The sequence below is a fragment of the Xenopus laevis genome, chromosome 5S (assembly GCF_017654675.1).
Source record: "Xenopus laevis strain J_2021 chromosome 5S, Xenopus_laevis_v10.1, whole genome shotgun sequence".
In the NCBI taxonomy this organism is placed as follows: Eukaryota; Metazoa; Chordata; class Amphibia; order Anura; family Pipidae; genus Xenopus; species Xenopus laevis.
Window position 1 is genome coordinate 116,662,910 of NC_054380.1, and position 22,095 is coordinate 116,685,004.

General features: G+C 41.7%; 1 protein-coding gene across 9 annotated transcripts in view; it reads right to left on the bottom strand.

Moving 5' to 3' along the window:
• trip12.S (thyroid hormone receptor interactor 12 S homeolog) overlaps positions 1 to 22,095 on the bottom strand; it is an 84,773-nt gene that overhangs the window by 15,581 nt on the left and 47,097 nt on the right. For 5 of the 9 annotated variants that reach the window (XM_018264319.2, XM_018264325.2, XM_018264327.2 and 2 more), the window contains 11 exons: positions 18,182 to 18,300; positions 15,825 to 16,029; positions 14,637 to 14,737; positions 14,346 to 14,520; positions 13,530 to 13,671; positions 12,544 to 12,735; positions 9,126 to 9,277; positions 8,780 to 8,937; positions 8,616 to 8,689; positions 1,765 to 1,964; positions 411 to 544 (listed from right to left, as the gene is read on the bottom strand). In XM_018264319.2, the coding sequence (XP_018119808.1) occupies positions 411 to 544; positions 1,765 to 1,964; positions 8,616 to 8,689; positions 8,780 to 8,937; positions 9,126 to 9,277; positions 12,544 to 12,735; positions 13,530 to 13,671; positions 14,346 to 14,520; positions 14,637 to 14,737; positions 15,825 to 16,029; positions 18,182 to 18,300 (1,652 nt within the window). 9 annotated transcript variants of the gene reach the window in all.

The window sequence follows — 22,095 nt, forward strand, 5'->3', positions numbered from 1 at the left end:
CAGTTTCCCTTTAATAATAAATGATGTCCTTCCTGTCTCCAACCGAGCTCCTTCAATCCAAACTAAATGTGGCTTTGTTTCTCAAGCCTGTGTTTACATACTTTTTAACTACCCAGTCAACAAAACTGGCATAAAAAATACAACATAAAAATCATGACAGAATCCCTTTAACATTTACTTAATGATGTAGGCTTATGGCAAGTGGAACGACTAAGGGATTTAGATTGCGATCACTACATTACCCATGTGCAATATAACATTTTATAATGTCAGTGTCCTATGGTACAATGACTTGAACTCTTCTATTACATGCACTATGTAATAAGTTTAGGTTTTCATGCTTACAGTTTAAACATTTACTGAAAGAAAAAGCCAGTATTAAAAGAATACAGAACATCCATGTCTCTTACCCTTACCATGCCACAATTCATCATGTTTCTTCGAGTTCCTTGGAGAGGTTTTGGTGGGTGCCGTTTGGGCACGTCCTCGCTTTCCCCCTACTGTATCCTTCACACTTTCTTCTTCTTCTCTTACAGGTTTGTACCTGTACCACAGAAAGGACATTACGCAGTTCAGTCTATACATAGCCCACACGTCAAGACTTAAATAGTAATCATCCCCCTACAATTTAACTAAAGACAATTTTCCTACATCATATTACCAAATCTGGAGAACACTAGTGCAGATTTTGTAGGAACTCGATTAGCAAACTATAATAGTGCTAATTTGTTAGTAAAAATGTTTCCATTTATATGATAAAGCAGTTTCAAGTAGGTTTGTTTAAACTGCTCCAGAAGTGCAAAACAGTGATTACTGCCTATTTCAATTAATTTTGTATTTTTTTTACAGTTGTTTGGTTAATGAAAGCCTGATTACCTCAATGTACGTCATACTAATATATGCTAATAGAGTACAGAATGGGATGAATTTCGAAAGCCAAGTCAGCTGGTACCGGCACACAGTGGCTGCATTATTTAGCTACTGGAAATTTGCTATATATGTATTTCTAAATGAAGAACTAGCGTAAAGCAGACCTAGAACATGCCTGTGGTGTTGCCCCAGAAAGACGAAGACCTTTCCCAGCTCATTCAAATTGAAGCAGACCATTTCTGGTAGATGCTTCATTCAAAGATTGCTGCAGTTGATAGAGTATTGATGGTTTTTCACTCGAAGTTAGTGGTAATAAACGTATAGAAATAAGGTTCTGTTCCAAACATCGGAACAGAAGCAATCATTTTTGTGCCGATAAAAGAGGTTGTATGGAATTAAGCTACATTCGAATATTGCACCTCCCAGATAAGGCTGCATCTATCATTCAGTTAGAAGTTCTAACGCGGCTATGTTTTGCCTGTAAAAATGGCTATACAGGTATGGGATCAGTTATCCAGAAATCCGTTATCCAGAAAGTTCTGAACTATGGAAAGGCCGTCTCCCATTGACTCCATTTTATCAAAATAATCCAGATTTTTAAAAATGGACTTCCTTTTTCACTGTATTAACAAAACAGTACTTTGTACTCGATCCCAACTAAAATATAATTAATCCTTACTAAAGGTAAAATAATCCAACTGGGCTTAATAAATATTTAAATGATTTTTAGCAGACAAGGTATGGAGATCCAAATTAAGGAAAGATCCATTATCCGGAAAACCCCAGGTCCCAAGCATAATCATAAGAGGTCCCATATCTGTAATATCTTTTTTCATCCTATTTCTCTTAAATGTCATAGACTAAGTGAAGGAAAAAAACAATAATACTATTTACCAAATAGTATGGGTCTTGGTCCAAATACCAGCTCTTCCTAGAGGATTACTTTCATCATCTGTAGATTCACGTTCTTCTTCTGTCTGTATGCTATACTGCCGCACTGCTTGGTACACAGTCATGTTGTAGGGAAGAAGGTGATCCCCAATGTAAAACTGCAACCTGTGCCGTACATTTCCTGAATTCAAGAACTGGGCAGCCTGTAGGAGGAGAATAAAATAAATAGATGTTGGTTCTCCAAAGATTCTGTGTATAAGAGGTGCAAACTGAATTATTTAGGTAGGGCTTTTATAGAATGCAAGGGGAAGTCTAATATCCATATTATTGGGTTTAGTCATATAAAGAGCTCCTGATAGCATGGTTACCATGCCATAGTTATGTGTGTAAGTCAACTACCAATGATCCAGGTGAGAAAGGGATGGTCAGGTGAAGACAGGAGTTTGAATGACACAAAACTAAAAATCAAATTGCTCAGCACTAAACGAATGGGAAACGCTTGTTAAAGGATCAGATTTTTTTATTAAAAAATTTGTTAGCATATTAAACTTTTAAATCGCTAAGTCTTTATCAAGAAATAACTTACCAAAACTCTGCTTGCGCTCTTCAAAAAAGGCGATCCATTGTGCTGCGCTCGATTTCTCCTCCTTGCTTACCTTATAGGAGATAGCCAGGGAGGAGAAATCGAGCGCCGCATGATGGATTGTCGCCGTGTTGCATTTGCTGAAGGCTTTAATTCTAATCTATATAGGGTACTAAAAATTCAAACTTTCCTTTAAATGTACTTTAATTGATAATAACGGTACATTTATCACAGTGAATAAAGGGCAACTGTGCCTGTGGCTGCACTAAAAATCACAGTCCAGTGTTGCATCCTTTTTTTTTTTTAAGGTAAATTTTTTATTGTTTTCAGAAAAGATAAGGAGATTTTGTGTACTCACCGTTAAATCTTTTTCTCTTGGTCACTTGGGGGACACAGGGACAGCGGGTATAGCTGGTACATCCAGGAGGGCAGGACACAACAGTAGGAAAAACTTAGCCCCTCCTCTACTGGCTATACCCCCAGCAGGCGGAGCTTAGATTAGTTTGTTCCAAAGTCAACAGGAAAAATCTTACATTAACCGTAAACTTAATATTAAACATGTCTAACGGAAAAATGAGGGCCTCAGTCAAGGGAGGGAAGCCCTGTGTCCCCCAAGTGACCAAGAGAAAAAGATTTAACGGTGAGTACACAAAATCTCCTTTTCTCTAAGTCATCTTGGGGGACACAGGGACAGTGGGGACATACCAAAGCTGTCCCCTTAAATCTCCGGGAGGGAGAGTGAGGCCTATGTGGAAGTAGCCACGGCGGCTTGAAGCACCCTTCTGCCAAAGCGAGTGTCAGAAGCCGCAAAGGTATCGAAATGGTAAAACTTCGAAAAGGAGTGGACAGAGGTCCACGTAGCTGCCTTGCACAGCTGTTCTGCTGATGCTTGATTCCTGAACGCCCAGGACGTACTCATTCCCCTAGTAGAGTGGGCTGTGAGTCTAGATGGTGGCGTTCTTCCACGTGCCACGTAGGCTCGTTGAATCGCTTGTTTGATCCATCGTGAAATGGATGATTTTGTGGCCGCATCTCCTTGGTGAGGACCTGAAGGAATGACAAGTAGGGAGTCTACTTTGCGAAAGTCCTGTACTCTGTGCAGGTAGAACTTTAAGGCTCTGACAGGATCCAGGGTATGTAGAGCCCTCTCCTTAGGATTGGAAGGTGATGGGCAAAAGGTCGGAATAGTAATCTCTTGGTTTAAATGAAATTCAGATACGACTTTAGGCAAAAATGATGGAATGGTGCGTAGAACCGCCCTATCATGGTGAAAAACAAGGAAAGGTGGTTTGCATGATAGTGCGCTGAGCTCAGAGACACGTCTTGCAGTGGCAATGGCCAGAAGAAAAGTAACTTTCCAGGTAAGCCAGAGAAGCGGTACAGATCCTAATGGCTCGAAAGGAGGGTCTTGGAGAGCTCGTAGAACTAGAGTGAGATCCCATAGTGGAGCTGGTACTCGAACTGGAGGAGTCAAATGTAATACTCCCTGCATAAAAGTCTTGACATCAGGTAGGAGAGCAATTCGTCTTTGAAAGAGAACAGATAAGGCAGATACTTGTGACTTTAGAGAACCGAGTGATAGACCCATGGAAAGTCCGTCTTGAAGGAACTCAAGTATGTTTGGAATAGAGAATCGTTTGAACTGTTTCTTCTGACAAACACACCATTGGTGGTAGGTAGACCAGACTCTATGGTAAGTTTTTGCCGAGACAGGCTTTCTAGCTGCGCACATGGTATTAGCCACTGACTTGGAAAAACCCTTTTGGGTCAGGATTTCGATTTCAAGAGCCATGCCGTCAAACTTAGATTTGTTGGATTTGGGTGGCAAATTGGTCCTTGAGTTAGAAGATCGGGGACTTGAGGTAAGGTCCAAGGCTCTGCTACGGCCATGTTGAGAAGATCTGTGTACCAGGAGCGTCTCGGCCATTTTGGAGCTATGAGGATGAGAGTGGTCCGCTCTCGCTGAAGCTTCCTGAGAGTCCTGGGTACTAGAGGTAGTGGTGGAAATGCATAGGCCAGCTGAAATTGCCATTTTGCTGTTAGAGCGTCTGCTGTTATCGCCAGTGGATCTCTGTAACGAGCCATGAACGCTGGTACCCTTCGGTTGTGCCTGGTCGCCATTAGATCCACTTCTGGAGTGCCCCACATCTGTGTTATCTCCTGGAAGATCTCGTCCTTCAATGACCACTCTCCTGGGTCTAGAGATTGTCTGCTTAGATAATCCGCTTCCCAATTTAGTAGGCCTGGGATGTAAACGGCTGACAGATGGGTCTGGTGAGACTCGGCCCATTTGAATATTAGATTGACCTCGTCTAGTGCACCTCTGCTTCTTGTGCCCCCCTGGTGGTTGATATAGGCGACTGCGGTGGCGTTGTCGGACTGTATCTTTATGGCCTGACCCCGAAGAATTTGTTGCCAATGTATTAGAGCTAGACGGATTGCACGAATCTCGAGCAGGTTTATCTGTAATCTCGCTTCCAGTGAGTTCCATTGACCCTGTGCAGAGAGGCCCTCTAGGACTGCCCCCCATCCGAAGAGACTCGCGTCCGTCGTGAGTATGCGCCAAGACGGCTCTCCCATGGGTTTGCCCAGGGATAAATGAGTGCTGTCCAACCACCAGAGAAGCGATGCTCTTGTCCTGCTGGACAGCCGAATCTCTTGAACAAGGGATTTTCTCTTCCAAAATCTCAGAATATTCCACTGGAGCTCCCTTAGATGGAATTGTGCGAATGGTACTGCCTCTATAGTGGATACCATGACCCCTAACACCCTCATACAGAACTTGACTGAGTGGTGGGGTCTCTGAAGAAGCGACTTCACTAAGGCTTGGAGATGACTGATCTTCTCTTGAGGTAGGTAAACCCTCTGTGTTTGTGTATTGAATCTCATGCCCAGGAAGACCATGGATTTGCTGGGTGTTAGGGAAGATTTCTCTAGATTTAGGACCCAGCCTAGTTCCTGGAGTTTGTCCCTGGATATCTGGAGAGATCTCTGAGCTTCCGAAAAGGGGGGTGCTTTGATTAGCAGGTCGTCCAGATAGGGTGTGATGGAGACTCCGGTATTGCGAATCACTGCAGTTGCTGCTGCCATGATTTTTGTGAAGACCCTCGGGGCGGACATTAACCCGAAGGGAAGGCTTGTGAATTGATAGTGGCAATTTTGGAAGGCAAAACGCAAATATTTCTGATGCGGAGGGAAAATGGGAACATGAAGGTAAGCATCCTTTATGTCTAGAGACATCAGAAAATGCCCTGGGGACATGGCCGCAATTACAGATCTGAGAGACTCCATCTTGAATCTTCGATGACGAAGAAATTTGTTTAATTCCTTGAGATCCAAAATGGGTCTTACTGATCCGTCCTTCTTGGGCACTACAAATAGGTTTGAGTAGTAGCCCTTGAAGAGTTCTGTGGCTGGTACGGGAACGATCACCTGCGCCTTTGAAAGTGTTGATATTGCGCCCAGGAAGGCTGTCTTTTTGTCTGAGTTTTGTGGCAGTCTGGACATGAAGAAACGATTGGGGGGGCTTGAGGCAAATTCTAGATGGTAGCCCTGGGTTACTACCTCGTGTATCCAGGAGTCCTGAATGAGTGCGATCCATACCTTGGAAAATTTGCTGAGCCTGCCCCCTATCGGTTCTGTGACTGCCGAAGTGCAGGTGCAGTCATGCTGAAGCAGTCTTGTCCCCCGATTTAGGGATATGTTTCTTGTTTTGCCAGGAGGACCTCTGCTTACTACTAAAGCGTCCTCGGTTTGCAAAAGACTGTCGAGGTGGAGAAGATCTCGAGTGCTTGGCCTGGGAGCCACGAAAAAATTTTCCCTTGCGGAACGAGGGACGAGCCTTAGGTTGTGGTAGTAGGGTGCTCTTGCCCCCTGTTGCTTGGCTGATAATCTTGTCCAGGTCCGGACCGAACAGAAGCTTGCCCTTGAAAGGGATGGAGGTTAGAGACTTCTTTGAGGAAAGGTCTGCTGACCAGAGTTTCATCCAAAGTGATCTACGGGCTGCTACAGAAAGTGCAGATGATCTGCTGATGACTTGTAATGCATCCAGTGAAGCCTCACATAGGTAATCATTCGCTTCCTTTATTTGGGAAGCATATTGAGAAAGCTCATGGCGAGGTGTTCCGGCATCAATGGCAGTCAGTAGGGAGTCTGACCAGGATTGGACTGCTCTGCTGACCCAAGCCATGGCAAGGACAGGTCGTATCGAAGTGCCTGAAGCTGAGAACACGGAGCGAAGAAGACTTTCCAGTTTTTTATCCATCGAATCTCTGAAAGATGAGGCATCCAGAACAGGAAGAGCGGTGTTTTTGGAGAGCCTGGATACCGGAGGATCCACTGAAGGTGGCATTGACCACTTTTCAATAAGCTCCTTAGGAAATGGATAGAGTCTTTGAAACTTTCGATTTGTCTGAAAACGCCTCTCTGGAGTGTCCCATTCCTGTTGTATGATCTGATCAAGTTGAGCATGAGCAGGAAAAACAGGTGAGTTCTTACTATGACGTTTAAACAGGCTCTTAGTGGTGTCCGATGATGTCACCGAGTCCTGAAAGTTGAGTGTCTCAAGCACAGAGGTAATTAGAGCATCTACGGACTCGGAGGAATTCTTGTGTGAATCCTCATCCTCCCTTTCTGAGTCAGATAAGAGTTCGCCTTCTGATTGTCCAAATTCGTCACCGGAATCAGGTAGAAATGGCGAAAAACCTCTAGGAGGAGAATCGCTCTCTTCATCGGATGGGGAAGGAGCTCTGCGTTTTGAAACTTTCCCCTTTGGCTTATCAAGGCGGGAAAGCAGCTTGTCTAGAGACTGTGCCAACAAGGGTATCCCAGAAGCTAACTGTGATGCCCACTCTGGAGTGGCAGGCAATTTATGAGAGGGCCCTGGAGGAGGAGAACTTGTAAGTGGAGACGTAGGTTCCCTTTGAACACCTTGGTCTACCTGGGGAAGAGCAGGTGCTGGGGATTCAGGACCAGCAACAGGTGGCTTACATTTATTACATAAAGGCTCTTTGTGCCCAGGAGGCAAACGTTTGCGGCAGGTGGCACAGGCTAAATATCTGACCTGAGAAGGTGCCCCCTTAGAAAAAGGCCTGTCACCAGTTCCCTCAGACATGTTAATAGTGAGAGTAACAGTATATGAATAAGTATAAGTATATATATATATATATAATATATATGAGGAAAAATCCTTAGCTGAACGCTTGCTGTGGTAAAAACCAGCAGAGGAGGCTTTCTCTGGGGACTTGCGGTGAGCTGCAGCGTCTCCCGCACTATCCCTGTGTCACACAGTGAATAAAGAAAACTCCGGAATGCAGGGAGCCTTTCAAACTGCCTCCCACACGCGAGTGCTGTTGCGCTATAGTGTGCGCAATGTAACTCCGGTGCGGCGAGAAAACAAAATGGCGGCCGCGATTGAGGGAGCGCTAGATCTCGCGAGAACCTAGCGAATGCGCCACGCTGGACCGTTCATTTTGTGGCCGCGCCTCCAGAAGCAGCAGCGCACCGGGAAGAAGCTCCTGCCACTGTATAGGCAAGAGCTTATCCCTGCTGCTGACTCGTGCCATTGCTGAAAATAAAAAAGGAACAGCTGACAGGCTGCTGGCTCACCTTCTCCCTCTCACTGAAAATAGTGCAGCGTTGCCCCTCTAGTGCACCTCAGTACAATCACGCCAGCCCAAGGGAGCCTCCCAATAAACCTTATAAGGAATAGTGGAGGACATGGCAATAAGGAGGGGTTTAGCAGCCTGTACAAGTCGTCAGTGAGCCAGACCTCCTTTCTAATATGTAGATAGGGGTAACTATAGAGGAGAGAAGACTGCACTCTATACTTACAGAGTCCTGTTCGTCTCCTCTGTCCTCCGGCCAGTCAGTCTCCACCTAAAAGAGGGGAGACTAGAATGAGACTGGGTGGTCTTGCACATAAAGACCCCGGAGTCAGGTCCCACGTTGTAGAATGCCTATTGGTAACCTCTGCTCAGTGTAGAGGGCCTGGGCATTCCCTGGTGTCAAGCAACTGACAAAAATGAAAATAATAAACAGAGAAAAAATTCTTACGTCCTATCCTCCTGAGGACACAACAAAAACTGATCTAAGCTCCGCCTGCTGGGGGTATAGCCAGTAGAGGAGGGGCTAAGTTTTTCCTACTGTTGTGTCCTGCCCTCCTGGATGTACCAGCTATACCCGCTGTCCCTGTGTCCCCCAAGATGACTTAGAGAAAAAACATTTAACAAAAACAGGAACAAATAAAAACAAGGCAGTGTTGCATACTTACCAAAGATTCATCTATCTCTTCATCAGAGCCATCATCATCACTATCTTCATCATCTTCTCTAACTCTTCCATAACCTTAAAAAATTTAGATAGAGAGACAAATGGAAATTACGCATAGGGTGGCAAATACATGTTTTCACATCCATAGGAATAAAAGTCACTCACCTCTAACAACTAGGTATCTTTCAATTGCTTGTACAAGGGCTAATGGATCTATTTTAACAGGACCGCCCTTCCACTGCTTTACATTAGTGCAATCCGGGTGCCTCTGAAGCTGACACTTCAGCTGGTGAGTGTTGAAAAACTTTAAAGCTTGTGATCCTCTGAAAATCAATATACAAGGAGCATGTTGCCAATTTTCCATATACAAACATTTCAGTCTACACAAGTTACATTTGTCCTGGAATTTCGCATTTCAGAATGACATTTATATAGAGTAGAGAAATGTTATACCATATTATATAATAACTTTCCTGACTGCATGAGCTCTACCTGCAAGCTTTCCACTTACCGGCTTCCTGTCCCATTACCACTAGGGAAATCATGCACTTTGACTGGAAACTGTTCCATCTGACTAAGGCAATTGTTCATCTTATGGACCAGTGCTAACAAGTGCCTATTTTCTGTTGGATCCAGTTTTGCAAGTGGTTCCTCTCCAGGGAGCTGTGGAGAAAAGCAGAATGGGAATGTTATCTAGAGATTCAGGACAACAACAACTTCTATCCCAAACATGCAAGGAAGAATTCATATAAACTGTGCAGCAGCTCTGTATTTTCAATGTATCTATTTTAGTTATGAAGAATAAATGTTTATGTGAGTTAAAGGTCAAGGAAATCTAGAGTTACTAAAGGGATGCCAATTTGTTAGGCAGGGAGTCTAATTGCTTACATTTTAGCTGTGGCCAATGCACAAGCTGGGGGCAGTTTTCATGAAAACTGGGTGTGTGTTGCCATGTTCTTCTATCCCTCTATCGCCTGCACTACTGTGCACATGTACAGTACAGAGATGGCCACAAGCGGTTGTACTATGCATGCCCAACTATGTCAGTATCAGGGGATGGTGCCTTGCAAATTAACACACCACATTAACTCCAGCTTTACCTTATTTTCTTTAATTTGAAGATGAACCATAAATTAACCATAGCTTATCATCTTCTCTGTGAAATGATACATAGCCAAACCCATAAAGCTTTTCAGTACACGATAAACAATAATGCACATTAGCAATTTAGTGCTATCGTTATGTTAAAAGATTGCACATATATTGCATCGGTTTACAATGAACGAATGCATGCTAAACATACATATTACATAGAAAAATGCTACTGATAACCTATAAAAGCAGTTAAGAGGGTTCTGCACAAAACAGCTTAACATCTATTCCTCTTGATAAGCTTGCCTTGAGGCAAAACACATAAGATAAAGAATTACCATCTCTGTAATTAGTTGTGATGAGTGAAATTTGTAGCAAGGTTTCCCCTCAAAAAAGATGGCCATAGACTCCAATTGGTGGAAACAATATTGTCCTAAATCCCCTTCACAAATTTTTGTGTCAAATTTTTTGTGTGCCAAAAAAAGTTTTTTTTATTTTTATTTTTGGTCACGTGTTTTGGTCACCCCTAGACTTTGTTGCATTTGGCGATTTTCTAACCGTTTCGCGGATCACCAGCAAAGCTAAACAGGTCAGATTCACTCATCACTAATGGATACAGACAGACAGATGCGCTTGTTTGTTCCACTGTAGTTAGTTTATCTTCCCTGGAGCTTAGTGCAGTGCTTGACTACAAATACACAACAGATTCTGAAGCCCTGACTGACTACACCTGTCCCCTGAGCTAATCATAGCTAGTGTTGAGCTGACAAGTAGGGATATCAGAAAATCTGCAGATAGGAAATGTATTACACAAGGCCTGTTTCCAGTTTCAGTATTTATGGGATAGTTAGGAAAAGCAAAAGAAGATTCTACCCATTAAAAGGCTAAAATTGATATTTGTGTCCAGTAACGCTATTTTTCATCAATTTCTTCCCAGTTCTGGTTATTTTTAAAGATGAAGAAATAGAAATACAGGTATAGGAACGATTATCCTGAAACCCATCATCCAGAATGCTCCAAATTACAACAAGGCCATTTCCCATAGACTCCATGTGGCTCAGCATAGGAGGGCGAACTACAGGGTAAAACTCAGCTGTCTTTCTACACCTAAAATACAAGGAACACTCCTTTGAAGATAGCAAGGTCCAAATCTTGGACAAAGAAGACCGCTGGGTTGAACGAGGCCTGAAAGAGGCGATTAATGTCAAGGTGGAGAAACCATCCCTGAACAGAGGCGGGGGCCTTCGACACCACCTGTCTGCTACATACAATGCTGTTCTAACATCTGTACCCCGGCGGATTCAGAACACTTCACACATCCATTCATGCAACTCTCACAAGTAACACCTGTATCTAGGAGTTGCATGACACATTGGATAATCCTATCACAACTACACAGAATCAACACCTCTGTGAGTTTCTTCAGATGTCACCTCTTTGAAGAGTAACAATGTGCCATTGTAAATGGATTAGTGGAAGAGTTTATATGACGAGAACTTCCCACACCAGTCAGTTGAACTGAAGAAGCTGCTCGGATGAGTAGTGAAACGTCTTCATTGATTACTCAGCAAGTCCAGTTGTTTTTAGATTGACCTATACTAGATATACCATGACCTGGATGAATGAAAATCTTCATAGTCAACAATTCTATTGGTTTATTTAATGTTTAAATCATTTTAAGCAGACTTATGGTATGGAGAAATAACAGTAAGAGCTCTTATTCAAAAAACCCCAGGTCCAAAGCATTCAGGTACCATGTCTGTACAGAGAAGCTGAATACAAATGCATGGAAGTGCATGCTCCTTTTTTGGTGTTAAAGGAACAGTTCGGTGTAAAAATAAAAACTGGTTAAATAGATATCCTTTGCAAAATAAAAAATCTCAAACTTAGTTAGCCAGAAATGTACTGTATAAAGGCTGGAGTGACTGGATGTCTTAAATAACAAAAAAGAACACTATTCCTGCTTTTCAGCTCTCTAACTCTGAGTTAGTCAGTGATTAAGGGGGCCAAATGGGACATAACTGTTCAGTGAGTTTGCAATTGATCCTCAGCATTCAGCTCAGATTCCAAAGCAACAGTTATGACCCATGTACCCCCTCAAGTCACTGATTAGTGGAAACCAAGAGAACTGAAAAGCAGGAAGTAGTGTTCTGACTATAATGTTAGTTACACATCAAATCACTCCAGCCTTTATACATTACATTTTTGACTAACTAACTATATTAGAAACATTGTTTATTTTGCACAGCCTATCTATTTACTCAGTTTTTATTTTTACACTGAACAATTCCATTCAGCTAAGTAAATTCAGCTGCAGCCTCAGCTTTACAAACTCTTTTGCCAACAAGGGAGTAGGTTTTAGAGCAATATTTGGCCACACAGCAAATGGCCTTAACATACTATGACAGGAAGGAAGATTTTTTTTTTTTGCTGAGCAGAAAATTAACAGTAGAAATAAGTTATGTTTTAAATTAAGGATTGCAACAGAGGCTAAATACAAGAGATTAAAAACTCCATAACCTGGATTTAAAGTTGTGGCAACTAGTGAAAGCTTAGTAAGTAAAAGGTAGACTGAAGGAGCCTAGGTTTGTATTATTTACTATTTTATCAAGTCCTTCATGGTCAGTAAAACCTCAGAAACTGGTAGAAAACCAAATGGTTAAACAATGCTTAAACCATAAAAAGCACTAAAAGCAAACTCACAAGTTATAACTACTTATTGTCAAATATATCCTTTAGTTAAAAAAAAGTAAAACATGGCTAATTTTGTAATACAGAACAGGTTTTGTTCACATGGCACTTGTGAGAATTCTGACAATGAAACACATCACACTTACAGGGGCGCCGAAGAAAACATGAAGAAATCGTTTAAGTCTTATATCACGGTTCACTATGTCTTTATCACTCTTGGAAGTCATGTACAATAGCAGCTGTTTCACAAACCCGCTGTGCTGGATTTCAAAAGAAGAGACGTCTGACTCGGAGACAATGCTACGGATTTCCACAAGGCACTCAACTCCTCCGTCCACCTGAAGAAAAAAAAAAATATTCTAAAACAGCACAGAGGAGGCAAGTTCAAGCTCCTGTTAAAAGGACCCCAACACCTAGGAGCCTATTTATACCGTCCCTAATTTTTGTATGCTCGTGTTAGTACTGAAAAACTGAAGAGAGGCAGAAATAGGAAATTATGAAAAAAAAATTGATACTAATTTAAAGGAAAATATTCCCTATGAAAATAAGCTCTTTATCTGAAACTTGTTAAAGTGGATTTAATTTTTTTAAGTAGATTTAAAGCATGAAGCTCCATATTACAAAGGACCCAGTATCTGGAAGATCCCAGGTCCTAAGCATTCTTGGCTAAGAGATTCCATAACTGTACAAACTTGCTTGGCACACATTCATACACAATAATATATTTATTTACTTAAAGGACTTTAAGCAAAAAAAAAAAAAAAAAATTATATATATATATATATATATATATATATATATATATATATATATATATATATATATATATATATATATATATATATATATATATATATATATATATATATATATATATAGTGAATAAAGTACCCCCTCTTGTAAAATATAAGGATATTATAAGTTACCGAGGAGTTTCATGACCATATAAAAACACGAGGCCGAAGGCCGAGTGTTTTTATACAGGTCATGAAACTCCTCGGTAACTTATAATATCCTTATATTTTACAAGAGGGGGTACTTTATTCACTATATATACGCACGCACGCACGCACGCACGCACACACACACACACACACACAGAAAAAATCCACTTAAATTGCTAACCCCGCACCTGGAGGTTGAGCTGTTCTGTGGCATTGCAGAGTCGCTGCAGCACATTAAGAGCAGGATTACTGCCGTCCATGTTCTCTGAGCTGAAATATCTATCCACAAATTTGTGAGCTTGCTCTTTAATCCAGCCACGTATTCTTTCTCTAAGCAATAAAGAAGAAAGTTTTAGAAGCAGGTCAGTCACAACCTGTTTATAATAAGCAAGGATAATAAGTTATTAGTACGCCAAGTATGGGAAAAGATATACTCAACACAGTCTTACTGGTGGTTTGATGAATAAGTGAAAACAGTTATTGAATAGTAATAGTATTTATTCCACAGATGCTGCTGAGAAATGTACTAACTAATGTAGCAAATTGTAACAGTTCAGAATCTGCACCTAGATTACTGAGCTGTCAGACTCAAAAAGCAGACAGGAACAAACCTCAATTATGGAAAAATAGTAAAAAAAAAAAAAATGGAATATAAGTGAAAAAAAAAAAAAAGTATTTCTGGTGATCATTCTGAAAACAACTGAACTAAAAAAAAAAAAAAAAAAAAAAAAAAAAGTTTTGAAAGGTAAAGAACCCCTTTAACTGTGGGTCTGACAAGATTGGCTAAGCATAAAGTAAAATTGCAAGACAAGTCGAAATAAGAGGGAAACAATTAGATGTACTGAATCAATTAGCATGTCCATCATATTTAAAAGGTGAATTTAAAAAAAGCAGTGGCGGTAGTTTAAATATACCCCTTCCCTTGCTTTGAAGTAAAAAATGATTTGTAATGTAAAGCAACAAGCTGCTAAACGGAGTATTACAGAAGCAACATATCATGCTACCTGTTGTTAGAAATCGTATCCTTGGAAGCTGCCCTGGCCAATCCGCTGACACCTGCTGTCCTTGCTGGCTCGATGTTGTTGCTGTTTGACTGAGTGCTTAATCTGCCCCAGGTTTTAGGGTTTAGGCTGGCTAGGAATGAAGATTTGGGAGACTGTGTTGTCGTAGGGCTTTTAGCTAAATAAAAGCCAAGAGAAGAAAGTATAACAGATTAATTCGTTTAACGTTTTTAATTATCTTTGCGACTTCTGCCTTTACTCTGTGAAATGTGTTTGGATTCTATTTTATAGTACCTTGATTGTCAACTTTGTCTTCATCCCTAGGCGGGGAATACTTTGGTCTCCTTGGCCCACGTTTCGGCAGCCGCTTCCTCTTCAGGACATCACTTAGTCGGCTAAAGCAGCACAAGAGGTAGGGTTTATGTATAGCAGAGGATCTGTAGAACATGACTGTACTATGATGCATAAAAACCCACATACAGGGAGTCCTCGAGTTACATACACCCGATTTACATACAACTCACACTTACAGACGGGGGCTATTACAGTAACATACTGTGGTTTGTTTGACTTTTATTTGCATTTAGCTTTAGTAAACCTGCCCCAATCCCCTCTGGCATGTGTTGTCTACTGCAGAGCACAGAAAGGTAAAAATTAGGGACGCACCAAATCCACTATTTTGAATTCGGCCGGCCAAATCCTCAGTTCTTTGTAAAAGATTCGGCCGAATACGGAACCAAATCCGAAATTAATGCAAGTTAGGGGTGGGAAGGGGAAAACATTTTACTTCCTTGTTTTGTGACAGTCAAACCATTTTCCTGCCCGTCCCTAATTTGCATATGCAAATTAGGATTTGGATTGGCTAGGCAGAAGGATTCGGCAAATCTGAATCCTGCTGAAAAAACTGGATTCGATGCATCCCTAGTAAAAAGAAATACTATGTTAATACAAACATCTGTCTAAGTTGCATTTAATAAGTAAATGTATATGTTTCAACTTACATACAAATTCAACTTAAGAACAAACCCTGCCTGTACTTGGCAACAAATTATTTCACAGAGGCTAAAGGACCAAATATCTTTTTGCGATGCCTACTTAAAGTGCTGAAATGTATACATAACAAGCAGTTACACTTTTTCCCAAAAATGAAATTAAACACATACTTGCAGTAATGCTAGGGATGCACCGAATCCAGGATTCGGCCTTTTTCAGCAGGATTCGGATTTGGCCGAATCCTTGTGCCTGGCTGAACCAAATCCTAATTTGCATATGTAAATTAGTGGCAGGTAGGGAAATCAAATGACTTTTTGTCACAAAAGAAGAATTTTTTCCACTTTTTCCTTTCCTGCTCCATTTGCATACGCAAATTAGGATTCAGATTCGGTTCGGTATTTGGCTGAATCTTTCACCAAGGATTCTGGGATGCGCTCGAATCCCAAATAGTGGATTCGGTGCATCCCTAAGTAATGCAAATGCTCTTACCCTGGTGGGCTAAGATCCAGAGAGTCTTCCCGATGCTGCAGGCTTGGGGAACCCAAATCAGCAGCACTATTCCCAGATGCAGTGCCACTTCCGGTGCTTATGGTTGTTGTGCTCCCTAGAGATCCAGAGCCGTTTGTGCAAACTTTTGGTGGGCTCGTAAGAAGCGCTTCTGATTCAGCCAAATTTTTAACCTGGTGCATGACACCTTAAAAAAAAACAAAAAAACACATTTAAAGTTTGCTTTAACACACTTACTTACATGATCAGTTGTACAGGAAGAATGTTTTATGAGACAACATAACGACAAACTTTGGGGGGGGGGGAAACAAAAATTTGTCGAGAACACAATCTAGCAATAAATCATGTCTACATTACAGATACAAAAAAGTCAAACTACTACCCAATGCAAACACATGCAGTCAAAAGTGTGCACATTTTTTCTGTTGATCTTATACATTCTGCAAATATTAAAGTAACAGTAACTCCAAAAAAATTTAAAGTGTTATAAAGGACGTCAACCCTAAAAATATTTTATTTTTCCCTAATAAAAGAAAACCTAATGCTAAACAACTCTGCAGTGTACATTCATTAAACAGTTTTTTAAAAATTTGTTAGTATACATCAAAAAACAAAAAAACAAAACACCCAAGACAATTTAAACTTTAAATTTAAGAAAAAAACTTACCGAAACTCTGCTTTCTGAAGAGGAGCACAAGCAATCGGGTGATCCATCGTGCAGTGCTCTATTTCTCCTGCCTTCCTTATAGGAGATAGCCAGGGAGGAGAAATTGAGCACCACATGATGGATCGTTGCCGTGTTTCCTATTCTGAAGAGGAGCAGAAGTGGAGTTTCGGTAAGTTATTTCTTAAGAAAAGCTTTGCGATTTTAAAGTTTAAAATGTCTTGGTGGTTTTTTTTTTGGTGGTTTTTTTTTCTATGTATACCAACGCATTTTTTAAATTTTTTTTTTTTTTTTTGATGTTACTGGTCCTTTAAGTTATTTGTATATGTATTGCTATTGAAAGCAGTTTGTCCCTTTATATTCTCTGCCCTTGTGGCTCTGGTTTTTTAAACAATGTAACATAAAGCAATGGATAACAGACTTGACTTGCTGAAGGGAAACAGACTTTTGCAACATGGAAGTTAAGCAAATGCTGCTTTCAAAAGCAACTACATGTACAAATAACTTTTAGAGCACTAGCCATTTTTAATAAATTCATATTGGAAAGTTGCTTATAATTCGGTTTCCTTTTATCAGCGAAACATTTTTTTTTTGGGTTGACGTCCTTTAAAGTGATTCAAATATTATGTACTGGTGCCTTGCACTGGTAAAATTGTTTGCCTCAAAAACACAACTATAAGTCTATAAAACAGGAAGCCAGAATTCGGCAGTCTAGGTCGTGGGAGGGGAAAGCAGGCAGAAGAGCTCAACCCAAACCTGCCAACCTGCAAGAGGAGCAGTGAGATCGGCACGAATGGCTGGTCCCATGGCTACAGAGTAGTGCTGTGCTTTATACAATGGGATTCTTCAGAGCTTTTCTGTTATCTGCTGTGTATCCTGTAGAGATGCACAAATCCACTATTTTGGATTCGGCCAAACTCCGAATCCTTTGCAAAAGATTCAGCTGAATAACGATCTGAATCCTAATTTGCATATGAAAATTTTTTTGTTGCAAAAAGTCATGTGATTTCCCTCCCCCATTTGCAAATTAGGATTCGGTTCGGCCGGACAGAAGGAGTCGGCCAAATCTGAGTCCTGCTGAAAAAGGTCAAATCCAGAACTCGGTGCATCCCTAGTATCCTGTGCCTTTTCTCCTTTTTCAGAATGGCTGCCCCCATGTCTACACAGCAGCTTGTTTATATAAACTGCAATAGCATTATTAAAGCAAACACACCCGTTATACCAGTGCAAAGAAAGTGTATATTACATTTTCATTACTTTTAAGAGTGTTTTTTGTTGGTGTTACTGTTCCTTTAATGAAAAAATTACTATTTGCTAAATATAACAGACTGGAAAACAAATATTGTATAAGAGGTAGCATGTACAAATGTTTGCTACCAATCCAGTACATTTTTGTTAGGTCTCATTATATCAAGTGAACTCATTAGTTAGTTACTCATGTTAAGTGTAGTCTGTTCCAGAGCATAATATATTCTTGGACCCTTGCAACCGTAAAGATGTTGGGCTTACATTAAGCAGCTGAGAGGAGGCAGGGGAAACCTTAAATATATCTAAATGCTTCCTGTAACCTACAGGCATTTTGAAAACAAGGCCATGTCCCATAAACAAATGTATATAACAGTAGTATAAAAGATATCATGAATGAAAACAAGAAGATGTTGCCAATTTACATTACCTTCCCTTCTGAAGTACACACTAAAAATATCAGGCAGCTTCTGCATTAAGATTTCAGCCATCTGAAGAGCTCCCACTACGATTTTGAGGTCTTGACTTGACAGCATGGATGCAATATGACTACAAAAAATAGACACATTTAAACTTTCTTTCTCTTTAATGAAAAACTCATAGCAGTTAAATGCACAATTATAAACTGCATATTAATGTGCAAAATTGTGTCGGATAAGTTCACTATGCTTCTTATCAAGATGCCTGAAGAAAATATTTCAAATGGTCATGGATAGCTACACTTCAAATTTAAGGGGGAAAGCAAACACATGTATAAACAAAGAAAAAAATCATCCCACATGGCTCACAGTACTTGAGAATTGTCAGAAATTGTGTTTTAGTTGTAGTTATTTGTGGCTCTATCCTCCCCACAGAATTCAAATCTTTAGTCTGCTTCTGCACATCTAAAGATTTCTAGAATTAATCCTACTCTCCATAGCAGGGATCCAAAACCTTTTTTACCCATGAGCCACATTCAAATGTAAAGAGTTGGGGAGCAACACCAGCATGAAAAATGCTGTAATTGGCTATTTCTTAGCCCATATAGTTACATAGTTACATAGTTAAATAGTTAAATTGGGTTGAAAAAAGACAAAGTCCATCAAGTTCAACCCCTCCAAATGAAAACCCAGCATCCATACATACACCCCTCTCTACTTAATTTGTGGACTGGCAGCCTACAGGAGGCTCTACTTGGCACTATACTTGTTTTTATGCAACTAAAACTTGCTTCCAAGTAGGGATGCACCGAATCCAGGATTCGGTTCGGGATTCGGCCGAATCCTTCTGCCCAGCCAAACCGAATCTGCATATGCAAATTAGGGTTTGTATTCGGCTGAAATCGTGTAACTTCCTGTCAGAAAACAAGGAAGTAAAAATGGGTTCCCCTTCCCACCCCTAATTTGCATATGCAAGTTAGGGTTTGTATTCGGCTGAATCTTTAGCCGAAGGATTCGGAGGTTCGGCCGAATCCAAAATAGTGGATTCAGTGCATCCCTACTTCCAAGCTTGGAATTCAAAAATAAGCACCTTCTTTGAGGACACTGTAAGCAACATCCAAGGGGTTGGAGAGCATCATGTTGCTCACGAGCTACCGGTTGGGGATCACTGTTCTATAGTAACAAGCCATTACATGGAGGGGGTAAAAAAAAACAAAACAGGGGCTTGAAGTCCTGATCACAGGCTGAATATGATAAGAGGCAACTACATGAATACAAATCTTTAATACAATATACCTTTTTAGGTTAAAATAACTGAAAAGTACATAACTATAAAGGAAGATTTATGTACTCACGTTAAATCATTTTGTCTCTAGTCGGAAGGGAGACACAGGAACTATAGGGTAAAGGGCTCCTCCCACCAGGAGGTAGGACACTGCAGTGATGACAGAATTGTGACTCCTCCCTCTCTCCTTTACCCCTTGCATGTTGCTCGACAGGCTCAGTTGCTTACAAAGAACTGAAACAGAAACGGTGAACTGAAAACATAATCCACAAGAATGGCTGAACTGTGAACAGAATGGAGTTCCGGGAGGGAAGTCCTGTGTCCCCCTTCCGACTAGAGAGAAAAGGATTTAACAGTGGGTTCATAAATCTTCCATTCTCTTACGTCGGAGGGGGACACAGGAACTATGGGGACATACCAAAGGTGCCCCAAACCGAGGGAGGAACTCATTTGGAAACTACCGCTTGGAGGATTTTTTGGCCTACTGCCCGTCCGCATAAAGGTAAGTATTGAATTGGTAAAATTTTGTGAAGATATGTAAGGAAGCCCAGGTGGCAGACCTGATCAGCAGATGCCATGTGGCGGTGAGCCCAGGAGGCTCCCAATGCTCTGGTAGAGTGGGCACGTAGCCGAATGGGAGGCGTCCTCTTTTGCGCCAGGTAAGACTGCCTAATTGCTTCTTTGACCCAGCGGGCCAACCTGGTTTTGGTTGCTGCCATTCCCTTTCAAGAACCTGTGGGAAAGACGAACAAGGTGTTCGTCTTCCTGAAGGGTTTTGTGCGAGTAACATAGGTCCTTAGCGCTCAAACTACGTCAAGTTTATGCAATTTGGCCTCCTTTTCATTCTGTGGATGATTGCAGAATGATGGAAGAATTATTTCCGAATTGATGTGGAATGAGGAGACCACCTTAGGAAGAAATCCGGGAGCAGTGCGGAGGATAGCCCTGTCTTCCTGGAAGATGAGGAGAGGTGGTGAGCAGGACAGTGCACCGATTTCAGATATGAGTCTAATGGAGGAAATTGCTACTAGAAAAACCGTCTTCCACGTGAGTGCCGGAAGATCCACTGAGTCCATTGGCTCAAAGGGGGCTTCTAGAAGTGCATTGAGCACAAAGTTAAAGTCCCAGGGAGGAACTGGTTGTCGGAAGGGGGGTGCCAGTCGGGAAACCCCCAGTAGAAAAGTACCCACATTGTACCCAAACTGTAGAAAGTGGAGGACTGCCGGAATGTTATAGTCTCTGAAATCAATGTCGTGCTCTGAACACCATGACCAGTAGCAATTCCAGGTTCTATGATAGATTTTTGAGGTAGTAAGTTTTCGAGCCCTTATCATGGTCTGTATGACTTGATCTGAAAACCCTTTTTCTTTTAGGATAGAGGCTTCAAGAGCCGTCCCATTAATGCGAAGAGCTTGGGATTCCTGTGCCGAAGTGGACCCTGACTCAGAAGATCGTCTCTGAGAGGTAGCATGACTGGTGGTTCCAGGGAGAGAGCTAGTATGTCTGAATACCATGACCTCCTGGGCCAGCATGGTGTGATACTATGAGCTTGTAGCCTTCTCTGCGAATTTTCTTGAGTACACGAGGAAGCATGGGAAGAGGAGGGAAGATGTAAGGAGATCTACTCGGTGTCTGCTTAAGAAGTCTGCCTCCACGTTTAACACCCCCAGGATGTGAATCGCTGACAGATGTGGAACATGGTCTTCTGCCCACGCTAGAATGGGGGTTACCTCTCTGTTTGCTGCCTTGCTTCTTGTTCCTCCCTGCTGATTGATATAGGCCACGGCGGTGGCATGGTCTGTCTGTATGAGCACCGGATCGGGAGTAGTGCCGACCATGTTCCGTGTACTGATCTTCCTTGGAATGTTGCCCCCCAGCCGTGTAGGCTGCCATCTGACGTTACGTTCATCTATTCCGGTTCGACAAACACCTGACCCTGGGACAGTCGGTGGGTTTGCATCCACCAGGTGAGTGATCTCTTGGTGCTCAGAGGGAGAGTAATTTGCTGGTGGAGAGATAGCCGAAGCCAGCACTTGAGTATTGCTGCTTGCAGCAGTCGGAGGTGAAACTGGGCGAAGGGAACTGCCTCGATCGAGGACACCATAAGGCCCAGCACTCTCATGCAAAGTTGTACCATTGGTTTGGGCATCGACTGAAGACGTTGTATGGCAGTTCGAAGCTTGGTCTGTTTCTCTTGTGGTAATACCACCCTCTGTGAAGAGTGTTGAAGTGCAGACCCAGGAAAGCCATCTGCTGCCTGGGCCTGAGGCAAGACTTCTTGAAGTTTAATATCCATCCAAATTCCAAGTTGGATGGTTATCTGGAGATGATGGTTGGCCAAGTCTTGTGATCGGCTTTGATTAGCAGATTGTCTAAGTTTGGAGTGATAGATACTCCACGGACACGGAGAGGGGCAGCCATGACAGACATGATCTTGGTAAAGATACGTGGCGCAGAGATCAGGCCGAAGGGTAGGGCCACGAACTGGAAGTGCCTGTTTTGAAATGCGAACCTCAGGAATTGATGTTGAGGGTCTATGGGAACATGGAGATACGCATCACTGATGTCCAGTGATGCTAGGTATTCTCCTGGTTCCATGGCTCGGATGACCGGACGTAAGGATTCCATCTTGAAACGCTG